Genomic DNA, 15,239 nt, shown 5'->3' with positions numbered 1-15,239 from the left:
GGGCCAAGCCTCCATTTGCAGTTTTTATTTTTTGTTTTTCAAGTCGTGTTATGGTTAATAACTTGGAGGGGTCATTGGTCATGTGATCCGTTGCACCTGTGTCTATAATCCATTCATTATTTACCGAGTGGGTTGTATTAGACATACCATAATCATTTGAGGATTCAGTGTGAGCTGCTACAGGATTTTCTTCGGTTTTTGTTGTGGCTGTTGAGGCTTGTCCCACCTTTCTTCTTGGTTTCTTAGTGAAGTCCCACCACTCCGGGTAACCCACGATTTCATAGCAGCGCTGTTTTGAATGTCCTACTTCTCCACAGTGAGTACACACAAGTTTATTGCCATTGTTCTTGCCTTTTGAAATCCGATTTCGGGTGGCTAAGTTAACGATGCTGTCGGGCTCAATCTTCGGTTCCTCCATAGTAGACCGCTGAGTTTGATCTTTTCGTACGAAGGCATAACAGGCTTTGAGATCCAAAGGTGGATCCTTGCGTAGTATCTCTCCACGGGCCTGATTAAATTCAGGATCTAATCCCGCTAGAAAGATATGCACTCGGAGCCGTCCAAGGATTTTGTTGAGTGACACCACGTTATTCACATCATCCTCGTGAACCATCAGTCTAGTGTCAATTTCCTGAAAAATACCAATTAATTCGTTGTAATACGATGCAAGAGTTCTTCCATTCTGACGAGTACTGAACGATCTCCTATTCAATTCGAATAGCTGCGTTTCATCCGTTCCGTCATAGAACGTCTTGGCCACCGCTTCCCATATTTCCTCCGCCGTTTTCAAACGAATGAATCTTGGGATCAAGGTTGGACTCATGGAGTCAATAAGCCAGCTTTTCACGCGGTTGTTTTCGGTCAACCAATTTTCGATATGCTTCTCTCCGGATGCGGGCTTCTTGGTGTCTCCGTTGAGAAATCTGAGTTAGTTTCGAGCTCCAATGCGCATCTCCATCAGTTGTGACCACAACTGATAATTCGTATCATCCAGAATGATCCCGGTTGGGAATGGGACATCTTGAACAACATAACGGGTTTCTTGAGAGTTTTCTTTGTCTGTCATGATCTCCAAGAATTCGAGTACAGAATGCACTAAGGGTTTTTCGAGAAGTTTTAGGAACTTGGCTCTGATACCATGTCAATCAGAGGGTACGATTGAATGATATTTTTCTATATATCAAAACTGATTACAAGACGAACATATATAGGAAATAATACAACTAATCCAAGGAATTAGGAGCAAACTATGAAAGGGATAATCTCAACCTATACACTTTCTATGGATAACAATTACTATCAACAATTACCAAACTTAAGCATAATCTTCGGAGATGCTCTCGCCAACACTAGGGACGTCTAAGGCCGTGCTAAGCACGACCCACGGAGGGTTCTTTGTAAAATTCTGCAAATCTTTCAACACGGTAATTATTGGTGTATAGCATTTAAGTGTCAGACACGCAATACAATTATAGTTGTTGAATGGAAAAATACCATACTTTCCTGATGAAATTTCCATTTCAGAAGCATTAAGACTTAAGAGGCTGGAATCTGATTAAAATCTCTCTCTTCTACATAACTGTTGAATGGAAAAGAAGCATCAATTTGCCAGATTAAAACACGCAGTTTAACTACTAAGCAGACAGATAGACAACATGAAGGAAATCACTACAATTTCTATTCGATTGTTCCAGTCTTGACATCTGAAATCTGAAATCAAAACAAAGATCAAAGAACTATATTGAACTTAGAATTTCCATAAACATAAGGAACTGTTTTGATTTTTATCAAGTGTTATTAACAAATTTTGTTGCAATTTTCACATAACAAAGTTGAAAATCCAAAAACATTATAGACAATACCATAAAATCTGAATAAGTTAAATATCAAAAATGCTTTTAAAACATAACAAAGTAAAAGAATCTTATAAGACCAAAACCAACATATTAATAGTTGCAACGATGATGACAGGTAAATTGGTGAATTTAGTTTTTAGATATTAGGAAATCATAGAAGAAACATGCCACCAAGGTTTCAACATAAGATGCCCATATTTCATCAGCAACCCAATGACCTAGTATTAGAATAAAAAAACATCTCAAATAAATATTTAATCAAATAAAAGCATTTACAACTTTATTACAATTGTACGGAAAAAATTACCTTCGTCCATGCCTTATATATGCTTCCACATCGGCAAATTAAAGTCGATAACTCTATAATTCTAATTAATATAAAAAAAACTTAAAGTCATACTTTATAGACAACTCGTTAGCCGTGGGATCAATAGCTAATTAACGTTGCAACAAAAAAAAAACTCCTCAACATTTCCATGTCAATTCTGAAATAAAAAACAGAACTAAAAGCAAAATCATAAAACATTTTTGTTATAAAGCACATAGCCTATGTCGGTAGGATTAAAGTACGTTCCTATTCTTGCAATTTTCCCAAAACATTATATGAATCTATGTGATATGTTTGATATACCAGAAGAAACATAGGAAAGCCGCTATACAAAACAAGTTGGTTTTAGAACATAATCATGAAACCATATTTGCATGACTCAAACTTAAAAATAAACAATTGCAAAGCCACGCACGCAACCAACCTTGAACTTTCCATCCATATTATATTATAGACTGATAATCATTTTACTTTACAAAACATGTTTAAATAACTTATATGTTCAATAGAAAGGATGCATCCAACAAGAACCTAAACGACGAAGACTAAATGGTGCAAAATATGTCAAACTTAAAAATGATACAAGCATTCTAGCGCCATTTAACACTACAAAAAACTTTTTTTAAATCACATAATTTCAACAAAAAAAGTCAGCACCATAATCCACTGAAGAACGGAACTACAATTATGGAACAACAAATCCTAGAACTTATAGCTGACAATGTTATTTCTCGCATCTATATTTCATATATGCAATCAAATTGGGCTTTTGTGTGGAATAGAGAAGTGGAAAAACTCACTGCGTTCTATCTTCTCTCGATAGAGACAAAAAAGGAAGAGAAATATAACTAATAATGACAGATTAGTGACGAAAGAACATACCAGGCCCTACATTTCGAAGCTTGCGTCAAATTCCTTCACCACCACCGAGAATGAAAATGCAAAAATATCAAATATATTAGATCAAAATCAGTTAAAATTTAAAACGAAACAACCTATGAATTGAAACGGATGTAGACAGACAATCAACAATTCAAGTAAATCCTAATTGACTTGCCAGTTAAAATTGTTAATGCATAAGAGATGAAGATAAAAAATCGATGGGCATATAGACGTTGGAAGGGCTAGGGATGTTATAATACACAATCGATCAGTTTTCGGTATTGATGACAGAGGAGTGGTTGTAAGGAGTTAATAGAAGAAGATTCTTTCATGCGCCAATTTACTTCACCAAAGCACAATATGATAAGGGGGAAGCGAAAAATTCTGTCCAAAACAAATGCCAAATGTGAATTAGTAACAAACACAAATTACACACGACAATTATCCCTAATAACAACACGATGAACAGTAAGAAAAGTAAATTAGAAAATTGTGTCAATATCGCCTGGAAAGGGATGCCCATTCAAACAACCGCAAGTCTCTAAGAGAGAAAGATGGCTCTTCTTCTGCGATACACACCATGAAGCTTCTTAGGGACTTTCCAGCTTGTGAGAAACCAAAAAGAAACATCAAATGTTAAAAATAAAAGTAGAAAGTGAATGTAGAAATACAGTGTCGATCAAACTGTAATTGGTATCATATTTTCTTGTATCACCTCTTAACTGAACCATTTAATTGTTTGAAATCTAAATAAAAAACTAATGGAGACAAGGATGAAACAGAAGTAGTAAAAACTGTTCAGAAGCTTCAGGGTGTAGTCTAAAACGCATCAAACGAAATCACAAAATTACTTTACCTCTATGATTAAAGAACGCATCGCTAGTTCCCTAATCACCGATCGAACTATTCTTCAAACTTTAGCCAAGAGACCAAAAACCTAAAATTAAAGTAGAGATGCAAAAGATGACCAATTGCGGAAAAAAATGGATGGCAGATCGGTGTCTTCTTTGAAGTAGAGGAAAGAAAACGGGTAAGCAGTGAGAAATGAGAGAATGAAACGATCGAGAGAAAAGAATGACGTGTATGGCAGTATATTTGGAAAGGAAAAAAGAGAAGTGGCCAGTTGTATTCTCTCTGGTATCGATGCATGTGGCCAGCTAGAATGCGACGGTGGCAAGGCTACATGCATGACTCACCAGTCTAAATGGAAGATGGAAACCGGAGGGAGAAAACCATTGGCAAACCTGGGGTGAAGAAACAAATGGAGGCGGTGAGAATAGAGGAAGAGTGCCTTACACGCCAAAAAAAAAACCCTAAGTGAGATACACACAACCTCTTTGAGCGGTAAAATTCCAGAAAAACCATCCTTAATTCCACAAAAATCCACAAAAATCACCCCTTTATTGCACAGGCATCCATCTCATCCCACTTTCCTTAATTTTTAATGCACCAGCCTTATTTATATATATAAGATATATATATATATATATATATATATATATATATATATATATATATATATATATATATATATATATATATATATATATATATATATAGGGATATATATATATATATATCCCTATTCTAATAAAAAAATAGGTTGATTGTCCTTTTGCCATGTGTCACCTTATTAGGCATCATAATTAATGTTATTCATATTTCAATCTATTAATTATCCATTTCAAATTTCAAAATTTAAATTTTCCACTCTAATTACATTAAATTAAATAACATTAAAATTAAAATTAAAATAAAATTAATACAGATTATAAGGTCATGTACTTATTTAAATCAACGATTATAATTTTATATAACTACAAAATATCTTTTAAATAGTAATTTATTTAAAATAATTGATTAATAATTTTGAGTTTTTACTATGAAAATTTAGTTAATTTTGTAACCGTGGTTCCCACGGGTTATAAACTAATATATATATATATATATATATATATATATATATATATATATATATATATATATATATATATATATATATATATATATATATATATATATATATACACGGTTGAAATTTTAAAATAATAAAAATAATAAATAAAGGATAGCAATTAGAAAATTTTAAAACATTTATTTATATAACACATTGGAAAAATACATTAATTTCTCTTTAAAAGGTTTTATTTTAAAACAAAAAATAACTTAATGTAAAAGGCTGTATTATAATTTGACAAAATTACATATAGATGGTCCTCATGGTTGACAAAATCGATTAATTATGGTCCTTATGACGAATTCTTTACACAGATGGTCCATGTGGTTTCAAAATCTTGCAAAGACGGCCCTTTTGACTAACGGCGTTAACTTTTTCAGTTAAGTCCTATGTGAAATGACATATTTTCCCTTCATGCATAAGGACGCTTTATATAATATGTTTCTACCAGAGGGACCATTTATGTAATTTTCTCTATTATTTATTATATTTTTATTTATTTTAATTATATATTTAAGGATTTAGATTTGTTTAAATTTATTGTTTATATATATATATATATATATATATATATATATATATATATATATATATATATATGATAACATTTTTTAACGTTTTGCTCAAATTATTTTTTCTAATCTTTTTGACATTTTCTTCAAGTAAATTTATTAAGGTTTATAACACTTGTCAAATATATATATATATATATATATATATATATATATATATATATATATATATATATATATATATATATATATATATATATGCATTTTATGTTGGAATGGTTCAACATAAAGAAATTCCATATATGTTGCGTTCTCAAAATTCGATTATGATTACGACATCCCTCTTTATAGTCAAATTATGAAAACATGGAAAATAAAAAATATTGTAGCAAAAGACTGGTCTAGGATCATGTCTTTATGTGATACATCGTAAATCATGTCCCATATGCTTCGGCTATAGGATCGTTTACATGTGCTATAATATTTATCCTTTCTAAATTTCCCAAATGCCTAGTACATTAAGAGGGGAAAGGTCTAGAATTGGATATGACTAAAATGATTAAGAAATTGTTGAGGACAATCTAAGGTTTACCAAAGATTGGTTGCTCATGGACAGTTGGAAGTATGGTGTTAAATTTTGGAGAGGAACCATATTGACATATTTTGAAAGGAGGCGAATTTTGTTCGGAAGTGATAGTCAAAATGGGAATATGGAAATGTTTTTTCCATATTGGGAGTTGTATATTAAGAATCTATGAGAAAGTTAGAAACTTTTATGCAAGAAGGATGTTTAAAGGAATGTACTTTGAGCTTGAGACTTCGTCGCCTTGGAATTGTCTTGTAAAAATTTACAGTGGAATCTATTGTATATTGTTGGTTAAGTCTTTGTGACTCTTGGTACCTAGACATTACAAAACAATATTGCATAATAGTGTAGAATCTAACACATTCAAGCAGTGATAAGAGTTTGGAATTCTTACACTTACAATAAAGATTTGGGATTGTGAAATGAGCATCATGGGAATCATGTTCAATTGATCTATTTCACAAAGTAAGGATCATAGACAAACATAGTGTGCATACTTGGAGTATGGCATGACTATCGTTTATAAAAACATAGTGTACATGCTTGGAGCATGGGACAATTATCACACCCCCAAACCAGAACGGCGGAAACGTTCGGGGGTGGAAGACGTCATATTTAGTATCATAACAGTTCATTGTAAGGAAAGTACATACCACCATACATATAAAGGTTTCAAAATGTTTACATAATTGTATTTGTTAAATGTTCAAAAGATAAATACATAAACATCTTTCAAAAGAAGTAATTAACGTCAGAGCGTTAATCCCCAAAAGTTGGTTTCCAAACCTGCTTAGCGGTTCCCTGAGAATACAAGTTATTTCAAAGAAAAAGTGTCAACAATTAAGTTGGTGAGTTCCTAAGTGGTTTTTGAGAAAATGTATGCCATTCCAAAGTTCGTGCGTTTTCCAAGAAAATCCCTTATTTTCTTATAAAAGTATGAAATGCATATGAATGTTTGTGTTGTGAATTGTAAACAGTTGTACCAGGAAAATCCATTATTTTCCTATTAGTTGATTATTTGGATAAAGAAAAATCCCTTATTTTACTAAAGTAATAGGCAGTCTCTAATGTCCAAGACCGAAAATCGCAAGTAACTGACATGCTTAAGGTTGAGGCATAGTTTTATATAATAAAGGTATAAGAAGATCGCACTCGTTAGATGAATAATAGTTTTAATAGCTACCCATTCATAAAAGCATAATACCATAATAATTATCTATCCGGTGAGTTTTATAACCATACTAAACATAATATGCCTGTGGCGACGGTCTTCAGACGTCGAAACATTATGACAAACTGTCACCCAAAGGACTGTAGCTAACAGTCAGGGCGCGGGATCACGACTTCCCGTATAGATCTATACACATTTGACACGCTCTTCAAACGAGAGACTCTGGTTATAATAGACATGACTTTAGGTAGTAGCTTTTAACAAAAAGGTAGCATTGAATATGTAATTGTCTCATGGATTCTCAGCTAAGTCTATATTAAAATAATTGTTTTGTATGCAATGTTTATCCTCTTTCACAATGTTTGACAAAGCATAAATCATAATTTCTTTGAATGCATAAAATGGTTTAACAAGGATAGCTACCCTCGATACTATGCTGTAACATAGATGTTATGTTATCATGTTATGTAATTATTAAAATTGAATAATATTGAGTGTTGAGTTCTAACATATAGTTTTTACTAGATATAAAGTAAAACTATGTTTAAAATCACTCATAAAATATTAGAAGTCTTATGAGATTCCAATTAATAGCCAAATAGTGAAAATTTAGCGGAAATATAAAATTTTAAATAAGTAAAATTTTATTATTGAAAATTGTAGATAATCTCGTTAGAAACTTGTAGGCGAAAACCTCATCGAAATCCGAGTTATAACGAAGGAGTTATGACCAATTGAATATTCGTGATAAAATTAGCACGGGGCCAAATGATGTAAAAAGTGACTTTTTAATAAACTACTTTTTAGCCTTAGTGATCTAAATGAAATTTGTAGTATTCGTTAAACCGAAAAGTTCGATAAAAAGAACGCCAAAATCTGACTTCATATGAAGAAGTTATGATTTTTCTAAGTTTCGGAATAACAGTAGACAGCTAAAAACTCGAATTTTAGATCGAGCGATATTTAGCCGATACAACCTAAATGAGAATCGAAGGTATAGTCATTTATAGTACAACGGTAAAAAGTCTGACGAAAACGGATGTCGGATGAAGAAGTTACGAATTTTTAACGAATTTTCCTGTCTCGGTCTATGAAAAATAATAATTTTAAAAATAAATTCAAAATTAGCCAACGAAGTCTAAACGGAAGTTGTAGAATATATTCTCTCCTACGCGTGCATATAAAGAACTTTAAAAACGGAGCCCGTATGCGAAAGTTATGGATTTTAGAAGTTTTGGGCTCAATTTCCGAGAAATTTCGCATGGATAAGGTCGAATCTCGCATGGATGGTCCGTAATTGGCCACGTCACCTCGCACGAAGCAGCTGCGTCACCGAGTCGTGTCCCGTCCGAGGTGCAACGCGTGTCGCCTTCCAAGCCTCGTTGGCCCCTCGCATACGAAGCCACCCGGAGCCCCTCGTTGTTGCCACGCGCCTCGTTCCTGCTGTTGCCATCTGTCCCTTCTCGCTTCGTGGCCTTCGCCGCAACAGCCGCGTGTCTTCGCTGCTGACTCCTCCATTCTCGGCCGACCTTCGGACCTCCCCTATAAATTGCGAGATCTCCCGGGAAAAGTTTAAAAATTGCCATTTTTCACCCAAAATTTCATATTTTTGCTATTTGACATCCCCCAAAGCCCCGATATCAATTTTAGCACCCGAAATACATCCCGAAGTTCCCGAGAAGCCTGAAAAAATTATCTTTTCGGTTTTGAAGCTCTACTTTTGCAGAGCCCGGTTTTTCAATAAATCTCCCGGCTTTTAACGAATAAAGTCATATTTACAGCCGAAATGCTGCATAAATTATTATATTGACCCTCGGTTATTTCAAGGTGAGTTCAATATATAGGAACAATTGTATGTTATGTGTTATATGTGATATGTGCTTTTTAGTGTTATTATTCTGAGTTATTTTTCCGTGTTATTTTTATTCGCTATTTTTAATAGCAAAGTTATACCTTTGACCATGAGATCAGTGAAAGGACTTAGATTCACGGTGGTACTGGTATGTAGCCTCTGGCCATGTAGAACATGTCTCGTAAGAGAATGACTTCTATTCTATGGCATTGGCAGAAGGTTAGATAGGAATGGTATGTAGCCTCTGACCATGTAGAGCATGACTCCATAAGAGAATGACCTCTATTCTATAGTATTGACAAATAATTAGATAGAGCTATAAGCCTGAAAACTACCAAAATGTTAATCAGAAATTATATGTCTTCTGTGCCATTTGGGCCAAAGATTTATTGATGCATATCAAGTATTGAAATCGTTATGTCTCATTGATCGTAAATCTTTGAATCAAATCTTGAGTTGATATTGAAAGTCTGACATATGATACACATATGCTATTGTTGTTCTTGTTCCCTATTGCTTCTGTCATATTGGTATATATAAGGCATAAGATTATATTGTATCTATTTATTGAATTCACTAAGCATTATCGTTTATCCCTCTCAATGTTTAACAATTGCAGGTGATGAGTATCCAGTCTAGTTTTATACTGCTGAATGATTTAGAATTGTGAATACTATTTCTCTGTATTTTAATGTTCATGTATGTATATGAATAGTAGATTCCTGGGTAGATATGTAATGTAATAAAACTTAGTCGGTTTGTATCCAATCTTTTGTAATCACTTTATCAATATAAAATATTGTTTTATAAATATGCATGTGGCATGTTTTAAGGAAGTAACTTAAGAATAATGTTGGAATAGTATGAAAGTTTGGGTCTTTCAGAAATACGAAAATTGGGGTCTTTCATATGCATTTTGTATATTTCTAATGCATGCAAAGTATAACAAGAGTTTTCACGTTTTCACTCGGGATCAACCGTGTGTTTACTTGTATTCTCCCCCAAAATGTATTAAAGGTACATTATAAAGTATTTGAAGGTGTATAAAAGGGGTATGAACTCACTTGATTGAAGTGGTTGTTTTGAAGTAGTCGAGAGAAGAATCGAGCAGAACTTTGACTGGAAAAGTTGATTTTTCTCGGGATTCTCGGGAGCGTAAAACTTCCTTCCAAACTTGGATATGAAAACCGGGATGTCGGGATGGATTCGGGGGTTTAAACACAGAGCTTCGGCACGAGAAAGAGAAGAAATAAGCAAATATGCCTGGAACCCTCGCACCCCTTTTATAGGAGGCTGAACCGCCTTTGTACGGTGGGCGTACGGGGTTACGTGGGGCGTACTCGTGCGTCATCGCTTACCGCATCCTCGGACGAAGCATTTGATGGGAGGGCATAGAGGCGTAGGGGCGACGTGGACGAAACGAGGCCTAGCACCTGAGTACACTGGGCGTACGAGGGTACGCTGGGCGTAACTCGGATCAGACCGGTGACTCCCCCTTCGGATAATATCGGGTATTTACAATTAAATTTAATATTTTAATTATTTAATAAACTTCAAAAATTCGTATCTTCCTCATATGAACTTCGTTTTCGATGTTCTTTATATCCACGCGTAGGTGAGACTACGTTCTACAACTTTCATTTAGAATCCATCGGCTAATTTTGAAATTATTTTTATTATTTATTTTTAACAGGCCGGGACAGAAAAAGTCCGTTAAAAATCCATAACTTCTTCATCTGATGTCCGTTTTCTTCAGACTTTTTACCATTAAGTGAATCTAGACCAAAAAATCACGTGGTTCCTAAATTAAGTGAAGCCAATAAAAAAATTCAACAACACTTGTCTGGAGTCGGGTCGAATCGGATTGTGTACCTTTAAAAAATGGACAAATCAGTTCAACTTGTTAAAACCGAGTAGACACCATTGTTTAAAAATTTTAACAAAACGATTGAAATATAAATGAAAAAAGCAGTACGTTTTTAATGAAAAACTAGTTGATTATTAGTCCATTGATAAAGCGGTGAAAGGAGAGTGAGAGTCTTTAGCATGTGGGCTCCTTTTTTATTATAGCAATTTATTTATTTATTGATCTTTTGAGAGTCTCGATAGGAGTGGTTAATTTTTTGTTATCAATCTCATAATTTAAAATAAAAAATTGATTTTAATAACTTATTATTTTTCTTTTAAAATGATTTTTAAGACATTTAAAAAAAAAAAAAAAAAAAAAAAAAAAAAAAAAAAAAAAAACTCAAGGTAGGTCTCTTATTTTTTCTAAGGTAGTTCCTAATTTTTCTACGGTATATATTGTAAATGAAATTGAAATTTTAGATAGGTCCTGGGACCTACATTGGGTCATACTAAATACGCCCCTGGATCTATATGAGATTGACACTCCATCTTGCGGTTGCTAGCTACAACCCTGACAAACATAACTTTATAGTCTTTTTCATGATGTTCGATGAAATCTCGCGGTAGGGAAATATCAAGTCATATATCTCGATTATGGGGAGTCATTGTAACATTTCTCGGCAACCTTATTTAACTAATTACATTGCCTAGAGGAAAATTCATATGAAGTAATTAAAGTACGAAAAAATAAGGAAAAGAATCATATTTGTATAAAAGGAAAAGTATGGAAAAAGTAGTTTATCCTAGAAAAAATAAGATATAAAGTATATACTCAAATGCAAAGATAGATACTTTCCTAAGTATCTTATCAAAATAACTCCTCGAAACTAATCGAATGTATAAACCACACTTCCTGAAAGATAAAAGAAGCAAACCAAACATTAAAAGAAAATATAGTAAGCAACGAATAATGTTACTCATTTTTATTTAGTTTTTTCTTTTAATCATCATGTATAGGAAATCACTTATTATGTATTATTTATGCTATTCTTAAGTCATAAATCTAGTATTACACCAGATTTAACATAGTGATCAAATAAGATTAAAACCAAAGTTCAATGCACTATGGTAACATTAATCCTTATTTAAAAACATACTTACAATTTCTTATCCATAATAACATCATACTTATATTTTCTAGAAAAATTAAATAAATGGTCTTTTTTCTTTACAAAAAGTTGCATTCTCAATCCTTAACTTTATTAACAAAGATGGTCCTTATGATTTTAAATTCTTGCATTATTGGTTGATGACTCGTATATAATGACTATTATACCCTTTTTATTATCTTTTATCTTTTTTATTTAAGAATAACTTATGTTAATATTAACATTATTCTTAAGAGTAATTTAACCACCCACCCCTTTCCTCTTGTTTCATCCATCGCCCACCACCACAAGTACTGATATTACCTTATTTAACTATATACTTAGACTATTTTTTTAATATATTTGTGTAAAAATGTTATATTTTAAGATACTTAGTAGGCTTGAAAATGTTCAGTTACAGTTAAAAATGGTAGTTGGGATGCAAAAGGGGGAAAATGAAGATGAAAAAGATGCAAAAATGATGTTATCAGACAAATTGACCCCTCTATTTAGTGTTTTGACCATATCTAATGACTCGTAACGCCGATTAAGGAGATTCAAGATCTTCCAGAAACTAGACAAATTTCCGAGCAGCTTTCATGTTTGTGCCAAATACAAATTCCCGTTTCCATGCCGTGGAAGATCAAAAATCCTGAAAAGCTTTCTACTATGGATTTCGGTATATGCATTCTTTGTGATTGCTACCTCCCAACTCGAATCTGCACTTCCAAGATAAAGAATATCGTTATCTGCTGTGGACATAGATGAAATTTATGATGAAGACATCAATAGCTTGGAGAACACAAAGCATCAACATTATTTGACTGATTTGTGAATTAGGATATTGATATAAGTGAACGACGAACCATGTATGAAAACATAAAATTATTGATTGTCTCACGTATGATGTTGCGGACAAAATTTGAAGAAAACGATCATAAAGACCAAATATGTACAAACACATGAAGGACTAAATGTGTACAAACTAAAAAATATAAATGTGGACAAAATACTAATCAACAAATGTATACAAATCAAAAAATATATTATCATTTTAAATCATTATCACGAAAATATATTATCTATATTCACACGACGAATGTTAACATTTAAGCAATATATTCAACTTAAATTTCAGACAATTTGGACGGTTTAATTAATATATAACATCAAACAAAAAAACCCTTAACATACATATACCAAAACGTATTTGGCGTCGCGGTAAGAAGGAACACTCTGATCAATTAAGAGGTTATGGGTTAAGTCTCATTAGGAGACATAAAAACATATATACGCACATATATGTATACGTATACATATACACACATGCATGCGTACATATACATATAAATAAATACACCAAAGTTGATAACAGAAACATAATTTCAATCAAACCGAATAAAACAAAGAAACTCTCAAAATATAGAATCATGATCATCATCAATTCGTCACTATATTTACGATTGCATACATCGAATCAATGAAAAGATTAGAATCCAACATTTACAATTATCGTAATCACATCCCCAAATGAATGGATTATTATTCTCTACTCCATCAACAAAACGAATTACAAAATCACAACAATGAAATGAATCTAAGTCAATCTGTAAAAACAGTAGTCATTGTCTTTAAGCAAGAGCTCAAACCCTTTCCCACATGAACAATCCAACCGGATTCTTAAACCACCGTCGCTCAGCCGATCCACCCCTATACATTCCTCTTGCTCCGCCGTCGCCTACAAAGTAAATCAATCAAACATTTCGTAATGTTATGTTCTTCACACATCGATTAATCAAATAGCGAATCAGATTTCATACCCGATCAGTGGGAATTTCATCTTCAACATGTTCTTGAGATTGACTCATAGCATCCCAACAAGTTCGTCCAATCTCCCTAACCATATCTTCCATTTTCCTCAATCTCTGTTTCAAGAAAAGATTTAAATCGTTTTATGTGAAACCCACGAACAAGAAACTGTAATTCGAGAAGTTAATTAGATACGAACCTCAGTTATAGGGCTCTGTTTTCGGATGGAAGACTCCGGTGGTGGCGTTGTTCTTGGATTTGGGGATGGGGAGATTCTTGACGGCTGTGTCCTGGTCTTCTGCGGTGGTTGATACTCGGAAAATGGATCGGAAAGTGTCCGGCGAAGTGGGTTGATTCTTCTTGTTGGCTCCGGCAAAGTAGGAGGTGTGGTGGTGGTGATTGTCGAAAGATCTTGATTGAAAGAAGAACTGGTGTCGGAGGAGGTTCGGCGAAGTGGGTTGTGGTTATCGACGGCGGTTGTGGTGGTGGTGGCTGCCACTGCATCTTGGAAAGAAGTTGAGGGAATGGTGAAGATTGCGTGGCCAAGAGCGGCGGCAATGCGTGATTCTGGGCTGGTAGTTTTTCCGGCGGGTGACTTTGGGGATGGGGTCTGGGGGAGACGTAATGTGTTGAAGCCAGATGGGTTGTTTCCGGTGAGTTGGACGGTGGCGTTGGGTGGCTGGAAGCCACGAGTATCTTGATGATCGCTGCTCATATTTGAATCTTTTTCTGAATTGTGATTTGTGTATTTGAATGTGTTCATAAGGTTTAAGAAAATGGCATTATATAAGAAATGAGAACGGATCATGCCCCAGAAAATTTGGAATGTGAACAAGGGATTTACGCCGTCTCTTCTAAATTAAAAGTTATGTTCTTGAAATCTTATATATGATAAATTATGGGAAAGAGTAAAGACCACTAGTTTTTTTTTTTTTTTTTTTTTTTTTTTTTTTTTTTTTTTTTTTTTTAAGAATATCATACAAAATAACTAAGGGTGCGTTTAATTACGGAAAAATTGATCATTTTCCGAAAAAAATTTTCAAGAAAAATAAGAATTTTGAAAACGTGTTTAATTCGTCTATTTTACTAAATTTTTCATGGAAAATGAAAATTTTTCGTTTTCTAAAATTACAAAGAAGTTTAAAATTTTTGGAAAATTGATAATCATTGTTTTGCACATTTTTCTAATTTCAAAATTTTTCTAAAATATAAACACACACTCACTCCCACCCCATCCACCTTTACCTAACCCCACCTTAACACCCCCCCCCCCCCCCCCACACACACACA

General features: G+C 33.5%; 1 protein-coding gene across 1 annotated transcript; it reads right to left on the bottom strand.

Moving 5' to 3' along the window:
* Window positions 1-13,577: 13,577 nt before the first annotated feature.
* LOC145033849 (uncharacterized) lies at window positions 13,578-14,791 on the bottom strand. The gene is made up of 3 exons (XM_078982354.1): window positions 14,149-14,791; window positions 13,961-14,065; window positions 13,578-13,878 (listed from the first exon to the last, which is right to left on the bottom strand). Exons 1-3 carry the CDS (start codon window positions 14,755-14,757, stop codon window positions 13,738-13,740), a joined length of 855 nt encoding a protein of 284 aa, XP_078838480.1. The 5' UTR covers window positions 14,758-14,791; the 3' UTR covers window positions 13,578-13,737.
* Window positions 14,792-15,239: the final 448 nt, after the last annotated feature.

This window comes from Lactuca saligna, chromosome 3 (assembly GCF_052625555.1).
Source record: "Lactuca saligna cultivar CGN05327 chromosome 3, ASM5262555v1, whole genome shotgun sequence".
NCBI classification, from domain to species: domain Eukaryota; kingdom Viridiplantae; phylum Streptophyta; class Magnoliopsida; order Asterales; family Asteraceae; genus Lactuca; species Lactuca saligna.
This window is presented reverse-complemented; position numbering and strand designations above follow the sequence as displayed.